The 21,719-nt window shown below is 41.0% G+C and overlaps 1 protein-coding gene across 5 annotated transcripts in view; it reads left to right on the forward strand.

Moving 5' to 3' along the window:
• The window catches only part of cdin1 (CDAN1 interacting nuclease 1), a 52,467-nt gene that overhangs the window by 22,711 nt on the left and 8,037 nt on the right, over positions 1 to 21,719 (forward strand). For all 5 annotated transcript variants that reach the window (XM_038729354.1, XM_038729357.1, XM_038729355.1 and 2 more), the window contains 3 exons: positions 1,257 to 1,324; positions 2,927 to 2,992; positions 3,222 to 3,327. In XM_038729354.1, coding sequence (XP_038585282.1) covers positions 1,257 to 1,324; positions 2,927 to 2,992; positions 3,222 to 3,327 — 240 coding nt within the window. The remainder of the gene's footprint in view (positions 1 to 1,256; positions 1,325 to 2,926; positions 2,993 to 3,221; positions 3,328 to 21,719) is intronic.

Consider the following 21,719-nt stretch of genomic DNA (forward strand, 5'->3'; position numbering starts at 1 on the left):
TGATCATTCTTATGCCGTTCAGCACCACGGAGAGTTCTGGGCAGATCAGTCCAACTTGAACTATTAATTTCGATTGCACATGTTATTTATTTGTAATTCAATTGTACTCCTTGGTGTTTTCCTTCCTTTCCTTTGCCTACAAATACCCCCTTCTTGTCTAGCAGGGGTTTGGCCTTGACTCTAGGGGCAGAATTGTAGTCTAGGCTATTTAGAGGCAAGCAGCTGGGTAGCAGACCAACTATTTCCTGGGGGAGGAGACTTACTTGAATGAGTGTACATGTGTACGTCCTTATGTTATTGTGTCTGTCCAAGCTTTCGTGTGTGTGGTAGGGCTGAGTTGTTCTGTTCATAGCCAGTCAACCCTGTCCTATCCTGCCCCCTTTCCACATCCCCCCTTTTTACCTTTCTTTGGCAGTCCTCTTGTCAGTGTCAACTTAGAGTCAGTTACACCGCCACAGAGAGTTCATAATAACCGCCCCACTACTATGTGCTTTTGTGAAAGAGCTCCATCCTCACATGAGAGGAATAGCTCTTAATGCATTTGTGCCAATCACGATATTTATGTATTAATTAGAATCTGTTTTGTGTGATTAGTGTTTGTTGAGGGCAGTATAATGCCATAAGAATGTGCCTCTCTCCGTCTCTTGAAAGAAGTAATTTTTGCATGTATTTCCTTTTTAAATGCAGGATTCTTTTTTGTGTCGAGCAGTACACATTATGATGCAAAATGGCATATATTCTAAAAGCATTTTTCTTCAAAGATTTTAGAGGAATGAGTGGAGCAGCTAGTCTAGGCTCTCTATGCATTTTGCCAAATTGGCATTTGTTTCATCTGCCTCATTTAGGTAATGCACTTTGGAGATTTGTTGTGAAAGCAGATTAAGGTTGACCTGAAAACTCTGTTTTGAGAGAAGTGGCTTTCACTTTGCATAGTAAGCCAATATTGGAGAAAAGCATATTCTGGACTTTTAACTGATGCCAAACATACATATGCACAGATGAGCTTACATCACCTCATGTCTGTGCACTTAATGTTATTACCACAGCAAACTAGCGTATTTTTAAGGTTTCTGTTAAATGCCTGAAAGTTTTGCTGCAACTTTTTTGTATTCTCATAAATATAATGTTGTTACCTTTTATTTTTATTTTATGTTGTTGCCCACGCTTAGACAAAACTACCTAAACATTCTGGTGTTCCAGTAGACATAAAATACTGCTGTTGCTATTTGTTGGAATCCTTGACTCTCCGTTCTCAGTGCTATTGGCCAAGAGCATGAGGTGCTGCTCTGTGACAAACTGAAGGAGAGGAACCTTTCCTTTTTAGGTAAGCCATCTCTTGACTTTCTCATCACATTTCTAAAGTCAGAGTGGTAATGGCAGTGAAGCCTTTTTGTAAGCCTAGTAAAGGAAGAACCCGACATGACTGAGGCAGTGGATGGCATCTGTTATTGATTTGCTAACAGTAAGAACCTGTTATCAAATATCCTTGGATGTTTATGCACCAACATACAATGAATATTTAAACAATAAAAGCTTCAAAGGCAGGTTTTAATGTTTCATTAGTTATAATGTTTGGCCCTCTCTGGTTGCTGTTTAGTTTTCTTTGTTCAAAATTGAATGAGAAAGGACCAGTTTCTATTTACATGAACATGGATGTTACCATTAGTGGAATTTAAAGGCGTTTCTTTTGGTAAGTATTTTGGGGGATTTAATGTTTAGAAAAAAGAAACTCCTCATATGTGGTTGTAGTTTCACAATTTAAAGAAATTATATATTTGTAAGAATACATTGTTCTCTTAAGATCTTATACTTCCTGACACCAGCGTCTAGTTCCAACACTATTAAATCAAGGTAAAGTGTCCAGGTGTGAAATTGTGAACCAGAATTTTTAACCCTCCCATCCTACACCCCCCCCGCGCGCGCGCCACCGCCCCCATCCCCTCATCATCCCCTAGGTAAGATGAGTGATGAAGGATAAAAGTCATTGCCTCTGCCATTAAGACCATATCATTTATTTGGACCTGGAGTGCTGACCTTTCCCCAGAGCTGTACAGAGGACTGTTCTAGAACTGTCAGAGTTCGGGCGGCACGAGGGCCACTGAGGCAGTCTCACCCCATCTGATAAATGGATTGGAAATAAGCTACCCAACAGCAGGGATGGCCCATTAATTTTAATCAAAGGTGATTTAAAAAAGGCGATCAGACCCACATGACAATGTCAACAGCCCAGTAGGTATGAATAGACACTCCCATCCTACCACATACACTTGTACAACCACATTACTACACCCAGGATGCCCCTTTGTACCACAGGCCTCTGGCAGCCTCACTGACCTCACTCTGCTCTTTTTCTCTCCCCTTGGCTGATGCGACCTCCTCACCACCACTGACACCGCCACCCTCCATCTCTCCTCAATTCCCTTCCATGCCCCATTAGTTGAGCTTGGCTGGAGACAAAGAGGCAGGCCCTTGGAACTGAATGACCTGGTCAGCCTGAGATTTAATGGAGAAATCAGGTGTTGTAGGGATAATGGCCGAAGTGCACCAGAAGTCAAGGACAATGGTTGTGGCCTGTGCAAGCAGGGGTCAGGCTTACAGAGTCTATAATGCCAACCTTGTCCCCTAGCTGTATATTTTATAATGCTCTGGCAAACTGCAAAGTGGAGAGCAGCTCTGTAACGGGGCTTTACAGGTTTTTGTGCAACGACAGCGAATACATGGCAGATGTAGTTAATGGTTTTACTGTGCTTGCTGTCCTCTACTGTTATTTCTTCTGCTTTGCTAACACTAAGGAGTTTTGTTACCAGCACCTTAGTGAAGGCTGTTACCTGCCTGTGATTGATGTAGCAGAACATGTTCAGTGAAGAGTAAAACTTACTGCAAAGTAAGAGTCAAATGTTTAAATTCTGCACTTAATCTCCTGTAGATGAAAACCAACTGAGAGCTATGGGCTACGACAAAACACCTGATATCATCCTGGAGGTTCCCATTGGTTAGTATTTACATTACAAATGTCAATATTTGATCTGTTAACCTGTGCTACCTTGTTTCAGAGGATTAGGCAGTTTTCAAAACATTGTCACGTTAAGGCCAGACTTTCTCTGATTTTTGTGAATGACAGAGGGGGGAAAAAACTTAGAAAATGTCACTTGTCCCTTCTAGATCCTGCTTGTGTGGCTTTCTCATTACTGGTTTTATGAGTGTTGTGTGTTTCTGAAAAGCGGTGGAGGGACACATTGTACACTGGATTGAGAGCAAAGCCTCATTCGGAGACGACCACAGTCATCGCAACTATCTCAATGAACAGTTCTGGAGCTACTGGAACAGGTGAGTCTTCTCTTCGTATTTTAACCTCTTTGTATTCTGGTTTCATTTTGCTTTCAGTAAATTAACCATATAATGTTGCAACTCCTATTTTCCCACTTTGCGTTTTGTTTATGACTAGTCCTTTATGACCACTAACAACAACTTTTTCTGAGTATTATAAAGGCAATTCATATCTCTGTCTAACAACGCTAACCACTTCCTCTGTGGCACAGGCCGCACTAACCCCACATTTCCATATGGTGCATCTGTGCATCACACTACTTCCACATCCACACCTGTTATTGGAACATTTTACAGCCAGAAGAGGCCTGCCTGTGAGCTTGATTGTTTTCCAGAGTACATGTATTGTTTTGGAAGGGAAGCTGGAAAATGGGTGATTAATCCATTGCATCTGTTGTCATGAGAATCTTTTGGACAGGAACGGGCCCTCGTGGTCTGTTCCTGGGGGAAGAGAGGTTTGTGTCAAGGTGTGTGTCTCAATGCACAAATTACATACTTATTCATTGTCTCTTGAGAAAACATACTTTTTTATCTACATTATCTTTACACAGTCTACCCACAGAGAACACCAACTTTATTTTATTTCTCATCACACTGTGAAAACATATGGCTTACAAAGGGGGTTAGAAGGTCATTCCCCTTTTTATTTAATCATTTGTTTGCTAAAAGGCTGAAAATGTCCCATAAAGTCCCAGCCATTGAATAAATTGCATATGGTAGTCTTTCCCTAAGGGCCAGCAAAATTGGCTATGAGCACCTGTTATACAAAGTGTCACCAGCCATTATCCAAATTGTTTATCACAACTCTCAGTGTTATATGCTTAATTTTAAACTGAAGTAATCAGGTAGAGCTTTTGGGCTGAGCCACACACAGTGAGAAGCGTAAGGGCCCCTCACACATGTTGTCACATCCCTGCCTCCCTTGGCACAAGGATCCGGTTGCCAAGTTGAAAAGTCACCCACACTGCCTCCATTTGCCTCGCTATAGCCCCGGCCCACCTCAGCTGTGGTGGCCAGCTGACATGTTGTGACATGGTGCTGGAACACCAGGAGGTTCGAGACCCCAGGCACGGCCGGACTCTCTCTTTGTTATTGTTTTTTTTTTTTGCTGCATGTACAGAACCAGATCAGGAGACCACGACATAGAAAGAAAAGCTGATTATCATGAATTCATTTTTATGTATAGTTTCGTATGCATTGTTGGCAACCTAAAACAGTCTTTCTGTTGTTGTCTGCCTATCAGAGGTTAGATAGCAAAATACTTATTTATTTATATAACTTTTTTCCTGATATAAATAACTCATATGCATTTAAAATAGCTTGTTCTACTTTTTTTTATTTTCAATTTTATCATACCGTATACAAACTTGGTAAAAGTTGGTAACGTGTTGTTTTTTGTTATTTTTTTGTTGATAACCCCTTCATTCTCAGAATTTCTGGTTAGGCTCCCATATATCCTACAAATAAAAGGAAATGAGTCTGTAATTTAAGCAATAACTTCTAAGACAGTTTTTTTATATGTAAAGACTGATGGTTTTTTTAAATAGATGGCTGACCTACTGATTTTTCTTAGAAGCTGCCAGCAGAACAATCATTTGATTTCCAGGGAAGATGACTCATCCAATATTATTGAGCAGTTAAAATGCGGGAGATGAGGTCAAGGTCATAATCAATGGTGTGTTTTATTTTCCCAGAGTAACATAGTTTTATTTGGAAATGGTCTGCTTCCAGAAGAAAAAGCTCTGTCATTTTATTTTATTATTGTCGACGTCAGGAACTGAAAGTCACTGAGGTGTGAATTTAAAAAGGGCCAATCTTTGATGGTTACCATCTTTGTTAGGCCTCATTTAATGTCACTAAGAAAGTTGGTGACAATAAAAGGCTTTACTTAAGCTCCAGAACATTCCTAGACTATGTTTGATGTGAAAGCACTTAAGCGATTGCTGTCTTAGTCAGTCAAAGTTAAAATAATGTGAAAAGAGCTCATTTGATTAGCACCACGGGCAGCGTGACATAAATATTTTACTGTGTAAGTCAATATTCTTTCTTAGTTTGGATTGAAGAAAGTGGCATTAACCTGTCTTTGGTCTTCCTCTTTGGTATGCATGGTATTAGTTTACAGTACGACAAAATATCAGAATACTAACAGGCCGATTGGACGGTTAGGGTTAGTCTGAGCCTCATATATATGCCCACGGGTGTCTTTCATTGATATTCACTGGGGCGGCCTTGTCTGAGTGTATTAAGGAACTGACAAAGTAGATCCCATCATGTCAGCCAGCCGCCCGGTCAGATAAACATTGTTGTGTCAAAAAGGAAAAAATGTCAGTCCCTTCAGACCCTACCTTTTCCAGCACCCTTGTAATTTTTAATTGACATTTACTGCTGACATTTGAAAATGCGCTTCATCTTTCTCTTATTGTTAGACCTTATGCATTATTGTCTGAGGTACAAGTGTGTGCACACATGTGTATGTTTGTGTGTGTGTTTGTAAAGTGAAGGCAATGAATTTGGAGTCGGCGCTTTGTAGTCACAGAAACATAAACTAATAGAGAAATAGGGGACAAGAGAAGGATGGGGTGACATCATTCTCCTTTCACTTCTCATTAGTTGGATTCAGTTTATGAGACGAGCCCTGAAGGGTTGATGTTTAGGGTGTTTGTCCATTCCCTCATTCCAACTCAGAGTTTAGTGCTTTACTCTAAACCTTTCGGTTTTCTTTTTGACTGCCCTTGGAATCGCACAGCAGTGTTTATAATTACTTCATTGCCTCTGATTGACATTTCCAGTGATTTGCTTATTTTTCATGAATTCCCTCTTTGCTTTAACTGAGCTGCTTCACCCATTGCTTGTGTTAATTGTTCCCGGTTTGCCCTGAAGCATCGCAGAGTGAGCTATGGGGACATGTTTTTGTAGACGGAAAGAAAAAACATAACTAATTTTCCCTCCAAAGCCCTCACCAACTGCATTTGTCATCCAAACAATAGTCTTGCCAACACACTAACCCCATAATGAACCCCTCTTCAGTGGAGTGAGGGGTAATGACGCTTCACCTACAATGCTCCCAAGAAAAAAGATAAAAGGGGGAAAAAATGGAGAGAAAAACGGTCTTCTGCAGAATCAAACAGCGTGTTCAGGCCCAGTGCCTGGATGAGATGGCGAAGCAGCAGCTATTGGTGTCTTCCAGCCATCAATCTTAGCTGGTGTCGTTCCAGAGCTAGCGAGCCCTCTGCTCTGACGGATGTTCAGATAATTGAGTTATCCATCTTGCCCAACTATCAAAGTTGCATAAAAATTATTCACCTGCTGGTGAATATTAAACACATAATGAGCCTCTTGTGTGTTTTAGGAGAAGTGGGTAAGGTTAAACACAGCATGTAATGAAATATGGACCCTTGTGTGGTGCCACCTTAACTGCCTCCTTGATTATGGTGTGCTTAAATCAATTACGGTTGGCAAAGTCCCTTCCATAACTCTGTGAGCAGCAACTAAAGTTCCGCCCTTGCACTCTGATTAGTTCATCTTATTATATACTTAATCCAGAATACATTACAACGACTATTGTTTGCCGACCTGAATATTTCTGTACTTAACAAAATTATGTACTTGGGTTTTTGCCATTGCTTATTCCAAATTTTGACCATGCTCTTGAAGTGATGCCTGAGAGGTTTAGTTACTTAATATGTTGTTGTCAGTCTGTGGAGTCGTTTGTAAAGGCAGTGTATCTGGAACGGAGGACAAAAGACACCAGAGAAGTTTTGTTACTTGATGGATGGATAAATAGATGGATCTATAGATCAATGATTGGTCCTCATTGTCAGGAAAGTGTGTATCACAGCTTTTTACAAAATATACTAAACAAAAATCAGTCAAAACATTAACACTACAGCCTTTCACATCAAAGCACAAAGCAAACATCTGACACAAATGGCTACAAGGGTTCCTCTTAAATTGATACAATGCTTGTCATTTGTATTTTTATTTGTCTAGTCTTTGCTGATTTCATAGTCTCACGGCATTTCCTATCTGACAGTCCACTTATTAATTTATCAGATTATGAGGGATCTTTGTGGCCCTTAATTGTCCTCCATGCAGCACTTGTTTAACATGAAAAAATCAATAGTGTAAATCAGAATATTACTGTTTACCACAAAATTGCTTTTCAGCAACAAAACTACTTTGCACTGTAGTATAGCAGATTAAAAGGCTAATGTAGAGTTAAATTAATACATTCAGAGCTCATTCTTCTCTTCTCTGTTTCCTATTTTCCCTCCCCCATTCCACCCATTCCAACACAATCGACGGCCTGTGTGGAAATGAGCATGGACGCCAGCTCCATGGTCCATGCCCCCTCCCAAAGTAAATCAGCTGTGAGATTCGTAAACTGCAAATGTGTCAGAGTTGAAAATGTTAGCTCTCTTAATGGAGGCTTGAAAAGGTTAGATCTGATAAAAAGCTGTCAGCCTTCCACAAAAAATGATTTATAGCAATATAATGGGACAGTATGCCTCATTTCTCCCTCATATGGAATGGGGGTTAAGACTTTCGGGTTTGCCATTATACATCATCTGGCTTGACCACTTGGAAATTTGTTGAGACTTGAATGCACGCACATGCATTATGTTTCATCTATTATGTTTTGTCTGGCTCTTTTGTTTTCGTAATTTTGGAAGTCATTGCCTGTTGTAGTGTGGCTAATTTATGTCCTCCTGTAATTACCAGCAGAAAATTCTCATGCTCCAAAAGTGCATATCAATGTCCATTCAAATCTGTTTTGCGCAAATGAGATTAGTGCTTGTCCTTTGGTGTAAAAAAAATAAATAAATAAAAAATTCATGGACATAATGGAAGAAAAACTAATATTAACGAGGAAGTCATAACTCTGAAGAGTCTTACCAGTCTGTTCCTACAACATCTCTAATCTGCTCGCTGACACATTGGCTAATGAATAGACAAAAATCTGATTTATGTGATGTTTTATATTAGTTGACACAGCTGCAATTAGACATCTTGAGGTCTTTGTGAACTTTTTCCAATTATATCTGGAACTGTAGGCTGTAGATTTTACAGCTCAAATTGCATGGTAATTCTGTTACTTACTCAGAACCGTCAATCCATTTGCGACATGAAATTAATTTTTTGCTTGATGATATTGTACATTGCCATCCTTTTTTTTAATGGACATGCCCATCATTTTTTGTTGAATTTTGCAAAGCATTAACGACAGGAATGCTTAATAAGTGGAGTGTAATAACACAATGTGTTGTAAACAACTCTCATTGAATTCATCTGATTATACCTTTATCCTTAAACAAGGTTTTATGCCTAGATCCCGCAATGTGCGGATTTTACGCCTATGACTGGTTAAATAGGAATAAAAGCATTCACTCATATTTAATAATGCTTGCATGTGCAGTGCTACCTATATGTGCTTGTTTTGAAATAGCCAGGTTATATGGACCCATTTAATGCAGTAGTAGCATGCAAGTAATATAAGCCTCAGCAGCAGCAGGGCCATCATAGAGCCAGAGCAGATAGGGGATGTCACCTGAGAGAGGGCGCCCACAGGTCGTGGCTGCTGCTAATCCAATGAGGCTGGACATTACAGGGCCATCCCCGGGGACAGGTACTGCCGCTTCTGGGTGACAGTGTGACACCTCAAAGACCTGTGCCCTGCCATGCTTTACCCTACCTTCCTGTCAGAGATGTGCACAACAAAGAAAGGGGCAAATGTAAAACAAATCCCCATTGCAATAGTGGCCTTTAAAGAATAACTGATATTCACTAGATAGTGTTTCAATATGTGAATTGCTGCATTACTGCACCTACCAGCCTTAAAATTGCAATATTTAAGGTTGTGGTGTTTTTGTAAACTTAATATGCATGGAGAATTCTAGTTAGAGCTTAATTTTCTCTGTTTTTTTAAAGCACAAATATCAGTTTTCCTGGTAAAGCACCTCTGACATTGCCTTCCTCCTATTTATAGTTATGGATACCCCATGCAGTGCAGGAACGTGGCCTGTTTTATTGTTTCCTTTGTTATGACATCCTCTCGTAGAATATTCCACTGCTAGAAAAATAGCTATCCACAATGGTGGTCCCTTTAGGGCTTTGCAAGTGTTTGTTTTAGGGCACATCAGCACACAGAAGTGCAATGCTGGCCCCCAAAGCACAAGCAACTTGGAATATTAATGACAAATGACAAGTCGGCTCTGATGCTTCAAGGATTTCATGCTTTTAAGGATGCACATTTGGGTGCATTGTTTAAGGCGTCTAGGGTGTAATCCGCACTCTCAGGTCTCCAGCAGCCTCAGGATTTAGCTCTGGTTAAGCCTCCATGTCTTCTATTTATTTTTTTAGGTTTGTATGTGTGCATTATCCAAATTTGTCATTTACCATTGAGTGTGAGAGCAGCTTTGACACGGCCGCTGTGTGTATAAACGAGGAGCGGGACAGAAAGCGGCACCCCAGCGATACATATCCCTCCTCCTGTCTTTCTGCTTGCCTGTGACACTGGGATGGAGAAGAGAGCCTCGAGTAAAATGATGTGCAAGCATGTCTACTCCATGAATTCCTGTTTTGCTATGGAACTTTTTAAAAGATTAACGTACATTTTTTGTCAGCTTTCACGATGTATGTCATCAGACCCCCCTCCTCATTTTCTCTGCCTATTTCTCTGCCTATCTATTTTTCCCCTTATTTTTTTTTCTTCCTCCTACAGTGACCTTCTGTGTTTCATTCCAGGAAGAAGTCAGCACCATTTGTCAAAAGCACAGAGGGTAGTGGGCAAGGATTAGAATGGCTCTTTGTAAACTCAATCTAACAGGAGAATTTCGATGGTTGCTTGACCCTCAAAAGACATTCAGGTCCACATTGCACCCAGTGTGACATAAAACTTGCAGTGATATTTTCTTGACATGGAGGTAACCTAGACATAGAGATTTTTCACACAATACATGGTTCTCGCTTTGCATCACACAAACGTTTTGCGGAATATCTTCACATCTGTAGAAGGTTACAGAGAGATAATAAGAAAGGCTACAACACAAATGGTTAATGCTTAAAAGGATTTTTTGACCATAGACCTTAGAGCTACATTGGTTTAAACCAGTGGTCTTTAACATGTAACAAATTAATTGTTTCATTTAGCCAACAAATTTTCGCTTTAATTCATATGTTGGTCAGTATTGTCTTGTATTTCTGTGCACAAAAACAGTAAACACTCTTGCTATTTCAGACCAAGAATAAATATAAGATTTTTACCAAATGACAGCGAAGGAAACAATGCTTCATATTTCTGCCTTTGTGTTTAAAGAGCAGCTCTGTGTGTACCAGATAATGTGCTGGTACTCATGGTCTGTGGAGGCCCATCACTCACTGTGTGAAGCTGGTTGCTTGTGATAAGTGGTTCCTTATAGATAATCTAGACAGTAGGTTTCTTTTTATAGGCCTGCTGTCCCTCACATAACCTTGTTTTTTTACCACCTGTGCTTATTTTCTTTCATTTCCAGTGATTTCACCTTCTTGTTTAGCCTATTTTCCTAGTCTTGTAATCCCCAACAAGTACTGAATGAATTTTGGTGTGAACAATGGTGATGATACTGTAGTTTTCAGCATTGAGTGCAATCCTGGCTTAGTTTGACCTCTGTGTGTATTGACTGCAGAAAAAATCCTGATAAAAAGCCTTTAGTGATTTATACCCATAACAAAGCTTTTGATATTCTGAGCCAAGAGGGCAAGGTGCTCCTTTTCTTGCACCATTCAGTAAATAAGATGAGATTATTTTAAACAAATCTGTAGAAACCTACATCACCAGAACACCAATTAGCATCCATATCCGTTCCACAATAAATGGCATCAAAAGCAGAAATGCTGTTCTGAATTTGCACCCATCATTCTACATTTACTTAAGTAGGGCTTTTAAATTTTTTTCCATTAACCGTCTGACCTCATCTGTCTCCCAAAATAACATTGATATATGGTTTGAATTGTTTGCTTCACTATTTAAGATCTATATCTGATTGTACCTCATGGCAGTCATTTTGATTGATCTACCATAAGTAACTGAATGTAAATACCAGATGAAAAGGTATTAGTTTTTGCTTTATATTTCAGTATTAATTCACTTCATTGCGTTGTTGCCAGAAACACTGAAAGAGATACAAGGGCATTTGAGTCTTTCCTCACTCGCCTGGCATTTGTTAAAGAGCTTCGTCAGGACCCTCTTCCCCCACCTTTGTTCCCAGGCAGCCCTCTCCCTCTCCCGTCTCTGGTTTGAGTTTCACGTCTCGCGGCGGTCTGATTGCCTGATAGCTTAAACATCTCTGCCTGCCTTTCGTTTAGTGGGAGTGTGTAATCAAAGACACATGAGGAGCCTGTGTCCAAGTGCTGACCTTCTGATTTTGCTCATCAATTCTGGGGGTTAATGTACAAGATCTATCAGGTCAACAGATTTGCCTCTGCAAGCTCTGTCAGGTCTGCAAATGATTAGTAAAAAAAATGCGTTTGGCCACTGAACCCTATTAAAACTTCTTAGAATAAATGTGCACTCCGTATGACTGCTAATAGATTATTTCCACTCTATTGTGTTAATTATGCTAATATGTTTTTTTCTTTATTATGTATTTTAAATTAGCAACATAAACCAAACCTTTGTGACAAGGGCTTATGGAGTTAACAGGGCAATGATATGATCCAAATTCCAACTCTGTCTGCTGTCGATGTAACGTTTCATCGTATGCGGAAAGTTGAAACAGGCGATATCCAATCCTTTTCCTTTGGACTGATGCAAGATATCAGAGGCATACATTTCTGAACAAGTGAAATATAAACTCTGCATTGAGTTTGGGGCTTTGAGCCACCCCCTTTGTATGGCTGCCACAGAGATGTCGGAGAAATCTATTTCTCATTTTGAGTGATATCTTTATCAGCTGGCACGTTCGCACCATGAATCTTCACCCCCATGTTAAACCCGGAATCTGTCTCTTCAATGACGGATGTGTGTTTTAAATGACCACTCTTATTTTTCGTAACGTGTGTCATGGAGGTTACAAGTGAAAGGGCAGAATAGAGCTGTCTGGCGAAAGGCCTCTGATAGAAAGTGCCACTTCAATTTGAGCACAGCTGCAGCTAAGCCTAGGCTGGCTCACTGTCCAGCCCGACACGTCACATTCTCTTCTCCTGCGACTGGAATGGATGTGAAAACTATTAACTTTAGACAGAGTTTTGGCCTGACCACTTCTGATCCCTTCCCCTTATTCATTGCTTATCTTCAGCTTGTTTTGTCGGGAATGCACACTGACAAAGACTACCTGAGACACTATTTACATTTTGTTTATTTAAGTTTGCTGACTCTTTGAAGCCCTTTTTCAACATGGGTTCAATATTAATTTCAAGACAAAGTTGTGACTGCTACATATCTTTGCAAAATATATTATTACATTTATATAATTCCATGCACCATTAAATTACACCTTACTTTACTTTAAATGACTTTTCCAATGGAGAGGCCATTGGATTACAGACTGCACCTCTACTAATTTGGCGATGAGGGGTTTTAACAGTTTGAAGAACTTTATCCCCTGAGCTGCTGACAGTCCTTAGCTCTCCTGAGTCCCTGCTAAGGACTAAGGAATAGACTACTGGCTCTGTTTTAAATATTCATTGTGGTTTGAATTAGAATAGGGATAAATTCTCTGCATAATGGTCGCAAAACCTTTAGCTTCAGCTGCCTGGGTGAAACTAAACACACTCAAGTGAAACTTTGAACCACTCTTCCTTTTTTTCCCCCCCAAGCCGTTTTGTTTTCAAATTGTAGAGCTGAGTTCATGGGAAACACACTCCGAGGTTACCTGCGAACCCTGAAAAGTGATGGAGGAAAAAAAGGATTACGGCCCCAAGAATGTTTTTGCAGTTAGTTGAAATATTACTAACCTTGTCAAATGTCATTTCGAATGAGAAAGCAAACATATTTTAATCAGGGTTTTAAAGGCAGAGCTCCTCAAACTGTGACTCTAAGAGAAAGGGGTCAGCTAATTGCTACGTTTGATGTCATGTTTGGTCTCTCTCTCCATTTTGATGCGACTGCCTGGAAGCAAGCTTGTTCTTTCGCTTTTCTCTCTGTGTCTCTCTGTCTGTGTCTCACACACACACACACACACACACACACACACACACACACAGAAATGAAAAACTACTGAAAGGTCTTAGAGTTCTCAGTTCTGTAATCTTCATTAAGTCTTTGCTTCTACTTCCTGCCAGCCCTCCTCTCAACTTCAACCTCCAACCTCTCCTTGTATGCATCACTGAAATGTTGGCTGCTCCACACCTACCTGACAACGGTGAAACTTGAGGATCTTATTTATAATTTTGTGAATGAATTTGAATGGCCATGCCAGTATATCAAGAGTAGAGTACGTCAGTCCTAAGTCGATCCATCTCTCAGTTTCCTTGTTAAAATATGAACCTCACTTGGACCAAAGCTATGTGCAAAGCTCTCCCACCATCAACAACAACAGGTTAATTTTGCAAACACACAATCTCAAATCTCTTTGGTTCTCATAATTACTATTTTAACAGCAGCAGGGGGAGGGGATTGAGGGATATATGTTGTAAATTATGTTTGACAAGGTGGAGTTAGTGGTTTTGTCGTGGCTTGTCTTTAGTTATTACTCACACTTCCTCCTGTCATAGATAAGGTCTGCTGGTGAACATACCAAGGTGAGCGCTGGCGCAGGGCCCTTATCGCCAGCATTGATTTAGGGCAAGAACCCAGTGACAGAGGTCATTGTGCAGTATAGCTATCCATCATTCAGGTTTGATTTCTGCTCAGACCTGTCTCCAAGTTGTCTACACGTAGGCGAGTCACAAGAAGTAGAGGCCACAGGAGGGTTGGACTGGTGGGAGGTGTGATGTGGACAGTGTATTGAGGATCTCTGGGTAGTGCTAGCGTTGAGCTAACAGATGACAAGAATTACAGGATGACTCATATTTAAGAATGATGTTTAGATATTATTTAGACAAAAGGTGACAGTGTAATCTTAATTTGATCCTCTAATTATTGTATGGAATCCACAAACTATTTGTCTCACATTTAAAGCTTTGACATGCTTATAGAATAAATGTAGCCTTGATAATTTTTCCACCAGTAGCTCAATGTCTGTCTTTCCACAGTTTATTTTGCATATTCTCCACATGTCCTAGACATTTTCTGAATATGTGTTTAAGACGCTCACATTTTCCCCGATTTAAAATTCAGGGTAGTTCTCAGCCTGTGGTAAATAAATGTACAATCATAAACACAGTTTCCCCTCTTTGCAGGGGTATTTTTTCAGATGTCTGAAGATGGGTATTTATTGCTGCTAATGTTGTTAATGGCCTTCGTGGCTAGACTTTTGGCTTAAATGTTCTATTTATCCTGGCATCACATTGGGGAGCTCATACTTTCAAATATGCCATGAGTCATATTATTGATTTGTCATGAAGATAATTTATTGCACTTTTTTTCACTAACTTCTGTGAAAGTTGGAAGCTGTCAGAGATTCTCCTGGAGTGAATACATTTAAATGGCTGTATACTGGCTGAGCTGAATCCTGAGGGTTGAGGTATTCCTGTAGAAACTAAAGGTCTCTTTAGTTGTAGATGCTGAAATTGCTACTGTAGCTACGGTGGTGGTATTGCTCACTCCAACCTACTAGAGTATGACTTAAGTAGCTAATTACACTTCAGTCTGTAATCAAACCCATGTCAGGTTGTCTGAGAACCTGGATTTGTGTGGTGGATTTCAGTTAAATACAGAGGCAGCTTAAACATTTTATGGTTCTCTCCTTAAATTAAAGTTTTTTTTCCACAATCCCCTGTAAAATGTGTCATATCCCATTACACAAATTTGGATATGGTAAATTAGCGAGGAGAGCGCTTACGCTATGAATATGTTGACGTTTTTTGTACTGTGTGCAGAGGGTTAGCTTGCTGGGGGTTTGGGGTGTCTTTAACTCAAAAAAGTTGTCTTGAATTTTCTCCCCTCGCAAGATGATGTGTTTTTGCAATTCAAATATTTGCTCATTCTCCTCTCCATTGCAAAGCTCCCTTTGAAGCGTAAGAGTTCTATCAGGACCAATGACAGTGTGAGTGTGCAGCGTGACAGCGCAAGAGGCAGTGCTGGACTATTTCTAACTGCATATTTAAATAGCAAGGAAATCCAAAATCAAAAATGTATGCAAATGATGGCATGTTTTGCATGCTGATATTTTTATGATTTGGGGCTTGCATATTCAGGTGGTGTTCAGTACATGCCTAGCTTTAGCAACATTAATCAGAATTACTTCATGTCTTCACCACATCCTTGATCTCCTTCTGAACAAACATTTCTGGGGGTGGAAGGGCTGCAATTTGGCAGATTTACTTTTAAGCTTTGCTTAATGTTTTTATGGACTGCTTTAAGTGGAAAGACATACTTAAGGCCTTAGGCTTCTAAGGAAAGTGTATAACCCAGAAACTCTCAATACTTGCTTCTTAAGATTATTTTTGTCTATTGCACATTATGGAAAACCTAACTAGCTGATCTCTTTCACATTTATCACAGCTATATACATATGCCTTCTTTGTGTCATGTGGGGAAGTTTCTTTTCACTTTAATAAAGATTTTAGATGTTTTCATTTTATTGAGCATATGCACCATGACGCTGTGGGAAATGTACATGTAGCTGTTTATGCATTGAGCAACATATCAAGACAAAGCCCTCGAAATGGGCCTGAGGCCTGTCTGCACTCCTTAAGGTATAGAAAATACAGTGTAATATAATTAATTGAATTGTCATTTGTATGAGCAGCCCTTGCTCTCTGCACCCTATAATTCCAACCTCTTTCTCCCCTTCCCCTCACCACATTTTTTCCCGTCTTTTTTTTTTTCTAAACAGCAATTAATCTCATTTTTAGTCCAATTTCCAGCCCTCTGCTGGAGTCAGAGCGAGTCCCCTGTTTTGTTCCTATTTGGCTTGGTTCCTCTGCATAGTCATTAAGGGCCCAATTAATGTCACCCTTTAGCTGAAGAGTGCTCATTTTTATTGGGGAGCTGACAGTCACCGCCATGAGTGCCGCAGTGTAATATGCATTAATTGCCCCGTAACACTGGTAATTACCAGTTCTTCAAGCCTCTCAGTAAACTGTCATGCCCAGACACGACTGCTTTGAAATAGATTACTCATTAGGGGGACCTGCCCTGTTTTCCAATGGGGGCTCGCTGGGTTGGCATAAAGATGAAAAAAATCTGGTGCTTGAACAAATAGTTGCCAAGAGCAATTTCCTATTACAACTTCCCGGTGACGGCTTTTCTCTTTCTTTCGTTCTTTCTTTTTTTTCTCCTCAGATGGCATTCCAGCCGTCACTTGAGGTAAAGATCAGAAGTAGAGTTTGATGTCCATCACAGATCTTGCTGATAGCAGTTGGTTTGTCTCCTCGTGCCAGTTTGTCTGAATGAAAATTTGCCTGGGGGTTTCACTATTTGGCATATTGCCTTGGTTTTAACTAAATTCTTCTGTGTTCATTGTATTCTGTTAATTTTTTTCTTACCTTTGTACAACATTGGCCTGAATGCCCAGAGACTAGTGTATAAGCACTACATTGAAAGTGTCAGCATTGTTTTTAAATGTAGGGCATTTCAGGGCCTCTGTACATAAAATCAAGGCAGTGTTGATGTGAAGTTCTTATTCAAATATTGATGTTAACTTTGCTCAGGTCTTGTGTTTGCAAACTGTGGAATCTCTGTTTTAAACATTAGCTTGTGCTTCACGGTTCCCTGAAACGTGTCTTGCGTACCTCAAGGAATAGAAATTGATAGTGAATGCAAATAGATGGATTTAACGAAACGGTTAGAGGACAAAAGAAGGGGATATAGTATGGGTGTTGCTCTGCGATAAGATATTATAAAGGAGAGACCAAATCAAACAATGTTACCTATCGCACATCCTCTGCACAGGAAGGTGTTGGCCTGTTTAGTCACCCTAGAAACAATATTTAGCTTTCACCACAGCTTTGTAAACGCTCTAAGTGTGCGCTGGGCTGACTCCTCTCTGGTCCCTGTTCTTTCTTTCTTTCTTCCTTTCTTTCTTTTCAAACGCACTTTTGTGTCATAACCCATTTACCATAGCTAGAAAAGAACAGAATGTGAAGACCAGGGACAAGCCTATCTCACACACACACGCACACACACACACACACACACAGACAGATTGGGAAAAACACACCTACATGCACACACAGAGCTTCTCAGAGGTGCTGCTTTTGTTTTATCTCCCTTATAGCACCTGCTTCAGGCAATCTGCTCCCACTCGTCTCAAATGAATTTTGTCACGGCCTTTCAGATTCTCAGCCAGCGATGGGCTAATGAAAGGAGATAGTACAATTTGAACTGACCAGGTAGTAGCCAGCAGTGCACAGCTGAGAGCAAGGGATGGGGACGCACCCCTCCTTGAAACAAAAGACAAGTCAACCATCCACTGATATACCCATTACCCTTCTCATTAATACCCTGCAGACCTTGGTGTGTGAGTGTGAGTGTGTGTGTGTGTGTGTGTCCTTGTGCGTGCGTTTATCTGTTTGTGTTGGTCGAGCACTTATCGAATTGTTTATGACAGGCCTAATTGGGCTAATTTAAGACATTAAGATTACCTGTCAGCTGTGTGTATCCAGACTCCCTATCTGTCTGACAACTCCTGACAAGTGAGGGACCCCATAGCATCCGTCATGATGGAGCATTCCCAGGCCGTAATAGGGACAATAGGGGCCACTCTAATTTGATGTGGACAGCCTTAGCTGTGCGTATCAGCCTCTGTGTGTGTGTGTGTGTGTGTGTGTGTGTGTGTGTGTGTGTGTAAGTGAGAGCTGGGGGCTCTGTGCATGGCCAGGCTAATGGAGTCCCCTTTGGCAATGTGACAAAGCGATGAGGCAGTCTGAGGGGAAAAGTGAAAAGGGGTCTTCAAGTGTTTAAGGACATGAGAGGGAAGGTGCTCGGGGTGACGGCCTTCACACACTGAGTGACAAGAGAAGAGCGCTGACATCTGTGTGTCTGTGTGGTTGTGGATGGTCACCCATACTGCTTTATCAGATTCACCCAAAGTTTTTGATTTGGGGAAAGACTAAAATGTAACTCTGGTTGGCCCTCTTTTGTGTGTGCTCTGTCGTTCGCCACAGTTACAGAACCTTATTAATAAGAAATGTCATACACATACTGTTTTCATATTGTATCTGTATTTGTTCTAGAATTGTACAGTTTCAGTGAAAATGTGGTCTAGTTGTTGAATTGTTTCCTTCTCTGAATTTTTAAGGTGTAGATATACTTAGATCAGCCTCCCTAGATCGTAAGCAGAGCACAGTCCTATCTTCTTAGGCTTAAGGAATGTGCCTCTGCATATCGGTATCAATCCACCCTCCCTCCTTTTCCTTCTCATTCTCCTCTCCCGTATGCGCCTTGTGTGGGGCTTTGCAGTGTCATCGCTATGACAGATCAACGCTGTCAGCCCAGGAGATCCCTCTGTTTGTTTGTTCTCCTCCAAAAGGGGTTAAACTGTCAAGTTGACAACTCACAAGACCCTTACACTCTGCACCACTGCCTCTCTCCGTCTCCCTCTCTCTCCACACGGCTCCCTCCCCTCTGTCCACCTTCATCCCCAAACGAGTGAAAATCAATACCAGATTGCCTGAGGACCACTGTTTGGTGTGGGCCTGACCCCTAGATGTCCCCCACTCTGCTTCTTTCATTACATGTAGCCCAGTATTTAACTTCCATCCTGATCCCTCGCCTAATTAGTTTCGATAAGCTCAGAGTCTCTCTCTCTCCCTCCCCCTCTCTCTCTCTCTATCTCGCTCTCCTTCTCTCGTACGCGTGCCCTGACCCACAAGCACAGCGAGAACACACAGACATTTTGCTTCCTTGCCCTTTGAAGGGACACTCTCGGCTGGGAGTAATAAAAAAGACAAATCCCAACACGTGCACCGAAGCCCTCAGCGATTCTTGAACTAGGATTATTGTTTTGTTTGCATAGCAAATTTTAAAAAATTACATTGAAATTAGATTTGCACCCTAGATCATCATTGAAAACACTGGGGATATCCTGTGTTGTCCAAAGCTAATGTTGCTCTGTGGTGGGCCTGTTAGCAAGACTACACCTTCACTTCTGTGGGTTTTCCACTTGGTCTCCGCGTTAGCTTGTGTCTCTGTTTAGGTATCTACTCAGAGACAAAGTAGCCTTTGATATTATGTAGAAGATGCTAGGTGGCTCCTTCCTATTACTAAATTTGGTACATAATTGATTAGCAGAAACACAAATAACAGTTCCAGTGATTTGTATGCTGGAGGTTTATGTCCATGTGTGTTTTTATGTACCACCCACATGCCACTGCGCTGGCTAGCCTGTCGGCCACTGACCAGCCCCGACTACATGTCGGCCCCCCGCTCTGCTCCACTCTAAGGGCTAAAATTACCCTCAGGAATGTAAACACACTGCCGAGTAAGCACACAGCTTTCTGTTGCCCTTCACCTGCATCCGTCTCCAAACTCACCCCCCAAATTTGGACAGTTCCATTTTGGACTCAGAGGCCAAGGTTGATGGCTAGCATACCTGAACCTGCTTCGGCTGTTTTGCCACTGCAGTTCTCTTGTCAAGTAATGGAACTAATACATTGTTTCTGTCTATGGTAATCATATTGGCTGACTTCAAATGTTCTGTGCAACAGCTGAAAAAGATAAATCTTTTTTCCCCTCTTTCTCCTCATATCTCCTTTCTACTTTTCATTGTAGCAGACAGATGGGCATTCACACCAATTCATTAGGTGTGTGGGGTAGCTGTAAGCGGTGGAGTCTGGGTGAAGAAGTTCACTGGGCTGGGCGCTGACATGTTGATTTAGTGGTGGTAACACGACTGCACTTCCAAAGGTGCTGACTTGGACGAAAGCCAGGCCTCTTTTTCTCCCAGGGAGACATTAGAGGCCACACTCTAATTTTGGGGCAGGGTTCTACTCATGGATGCGGAGGCCAGGAGGCCTTACACAACAAACATTCACACCTGCCTTTCCATGCCTAACTTTTGATTCAGCCAGTCCTGAAGTGGCAGCAGACTTTAAAATTTAAAGATTTATTCCTGAACCGGATGGAAAGATTCAAACAATTTTGTCAGAACAGGAACAATTAGGAGTGACAGAATATACAAAGTGTCAACTTTGTTAAAATGTGACTTAAAATTAAACATCACCATAACAAATAAATATACTGTATGTATTATTTTCCATACAATGTGTATACAGTGTTATTGTACATATTTCTTTCTGCCTTCATTACGTTAAGTGTTAAATAATAATGATGTATGTTTAAAAATAGAGCACTGACTTTCATTGTTTTTATATACGTTCATAATGTGTCTGTGTTTAGTTTGTAAGGTAACTTGCAGCATCATGTGTAACTTGCTTGTGAGAGAGCAGCTGTTGCATTGCGTGTATGTGAATGTTTATATGTTTGTTTCAATAGCATAACAAGATGTGGAAGACAAACAGCCAAGTATCAGGCACACATCCTATGACCTCACACATAAACATGATATCATCCATACATATAAACACATACAGTATAACACTGTTCCTCTGCTGGACACACCAGGTTTGCAGGCGCCCGGTTAGGCTGACTCTGCCCTCACAGGGGCAGATAGGGTTACAGTACAAACTGTTGTTGATTAGGGCCGTGCCTGTAGTGGGGGATCATCCTAAATTGAAAACACATTAGCCGCCAGGGTTAAGGGCAGGACTAGGACCGGAGCTACGTGGGGCGAAGAGCAACAGCAGACACAAAATGGCTGTCCGTCTGCCTGCCTTTTGACTGTGTTTCCCCAGAGACAGGTGGCAATTATCGGCTAGAGCTGCTGGGAGTTCACAATAACAGGTTAAAGGAGTATGTATCCCCCTGACGCTGTGGTCCTCTCCGTCTGCACAAGCTTCCAGCCCCAAGCCTGCGTGCCTTCCACCGCAGGGAGCTTCCTGTCTCCATGCAGAACTTAGAGACATGGGGACTCATCAAAGGCTAGAGGGACTCTCTGGACAGATCTCCAAATTAGTACGGTGGCCATTGTTTGACTTTGGAGACTAAAAAGCCTTATCTAAAATCAGTAAAAGCCTCAGAGACATTTTTTCTTCTGTTATTTTTACTTTCCATATCAGATGTAATGAAGGTCATTTCAGTCCTGTGCAGTGCGTTCATTTAAAATGTATTTACACATAGACAGACTCACAGACAAGATTATTGCCTGCTCATGGTTTTAGTACAGTACTTGCATAGGAGACGCCGTTTGCAGCCATTGCCATAATAGAATTTAATAATATCAGCATCAAGCGTTAATGAATACCCACTC

This window comes from Micropterus salmoides, unplaced genomic scaffold (assembly GCF_014851395.1).
Source record: "Micropterus salmoides isolate LMB-PRFRI ecotype aquatic unplaced genomic scaffold, ASM1485139v1 Ms_hic_scaffold_19, whole genome shotgun sequence".
In the NCBI taxonomy this organism is placed as follows: Eukaryota; Metazoa; Chordata; class Actinopteri; order Centrarchiformes; family Centrarchidae; genus Micropterus; species Micropterus salmoides.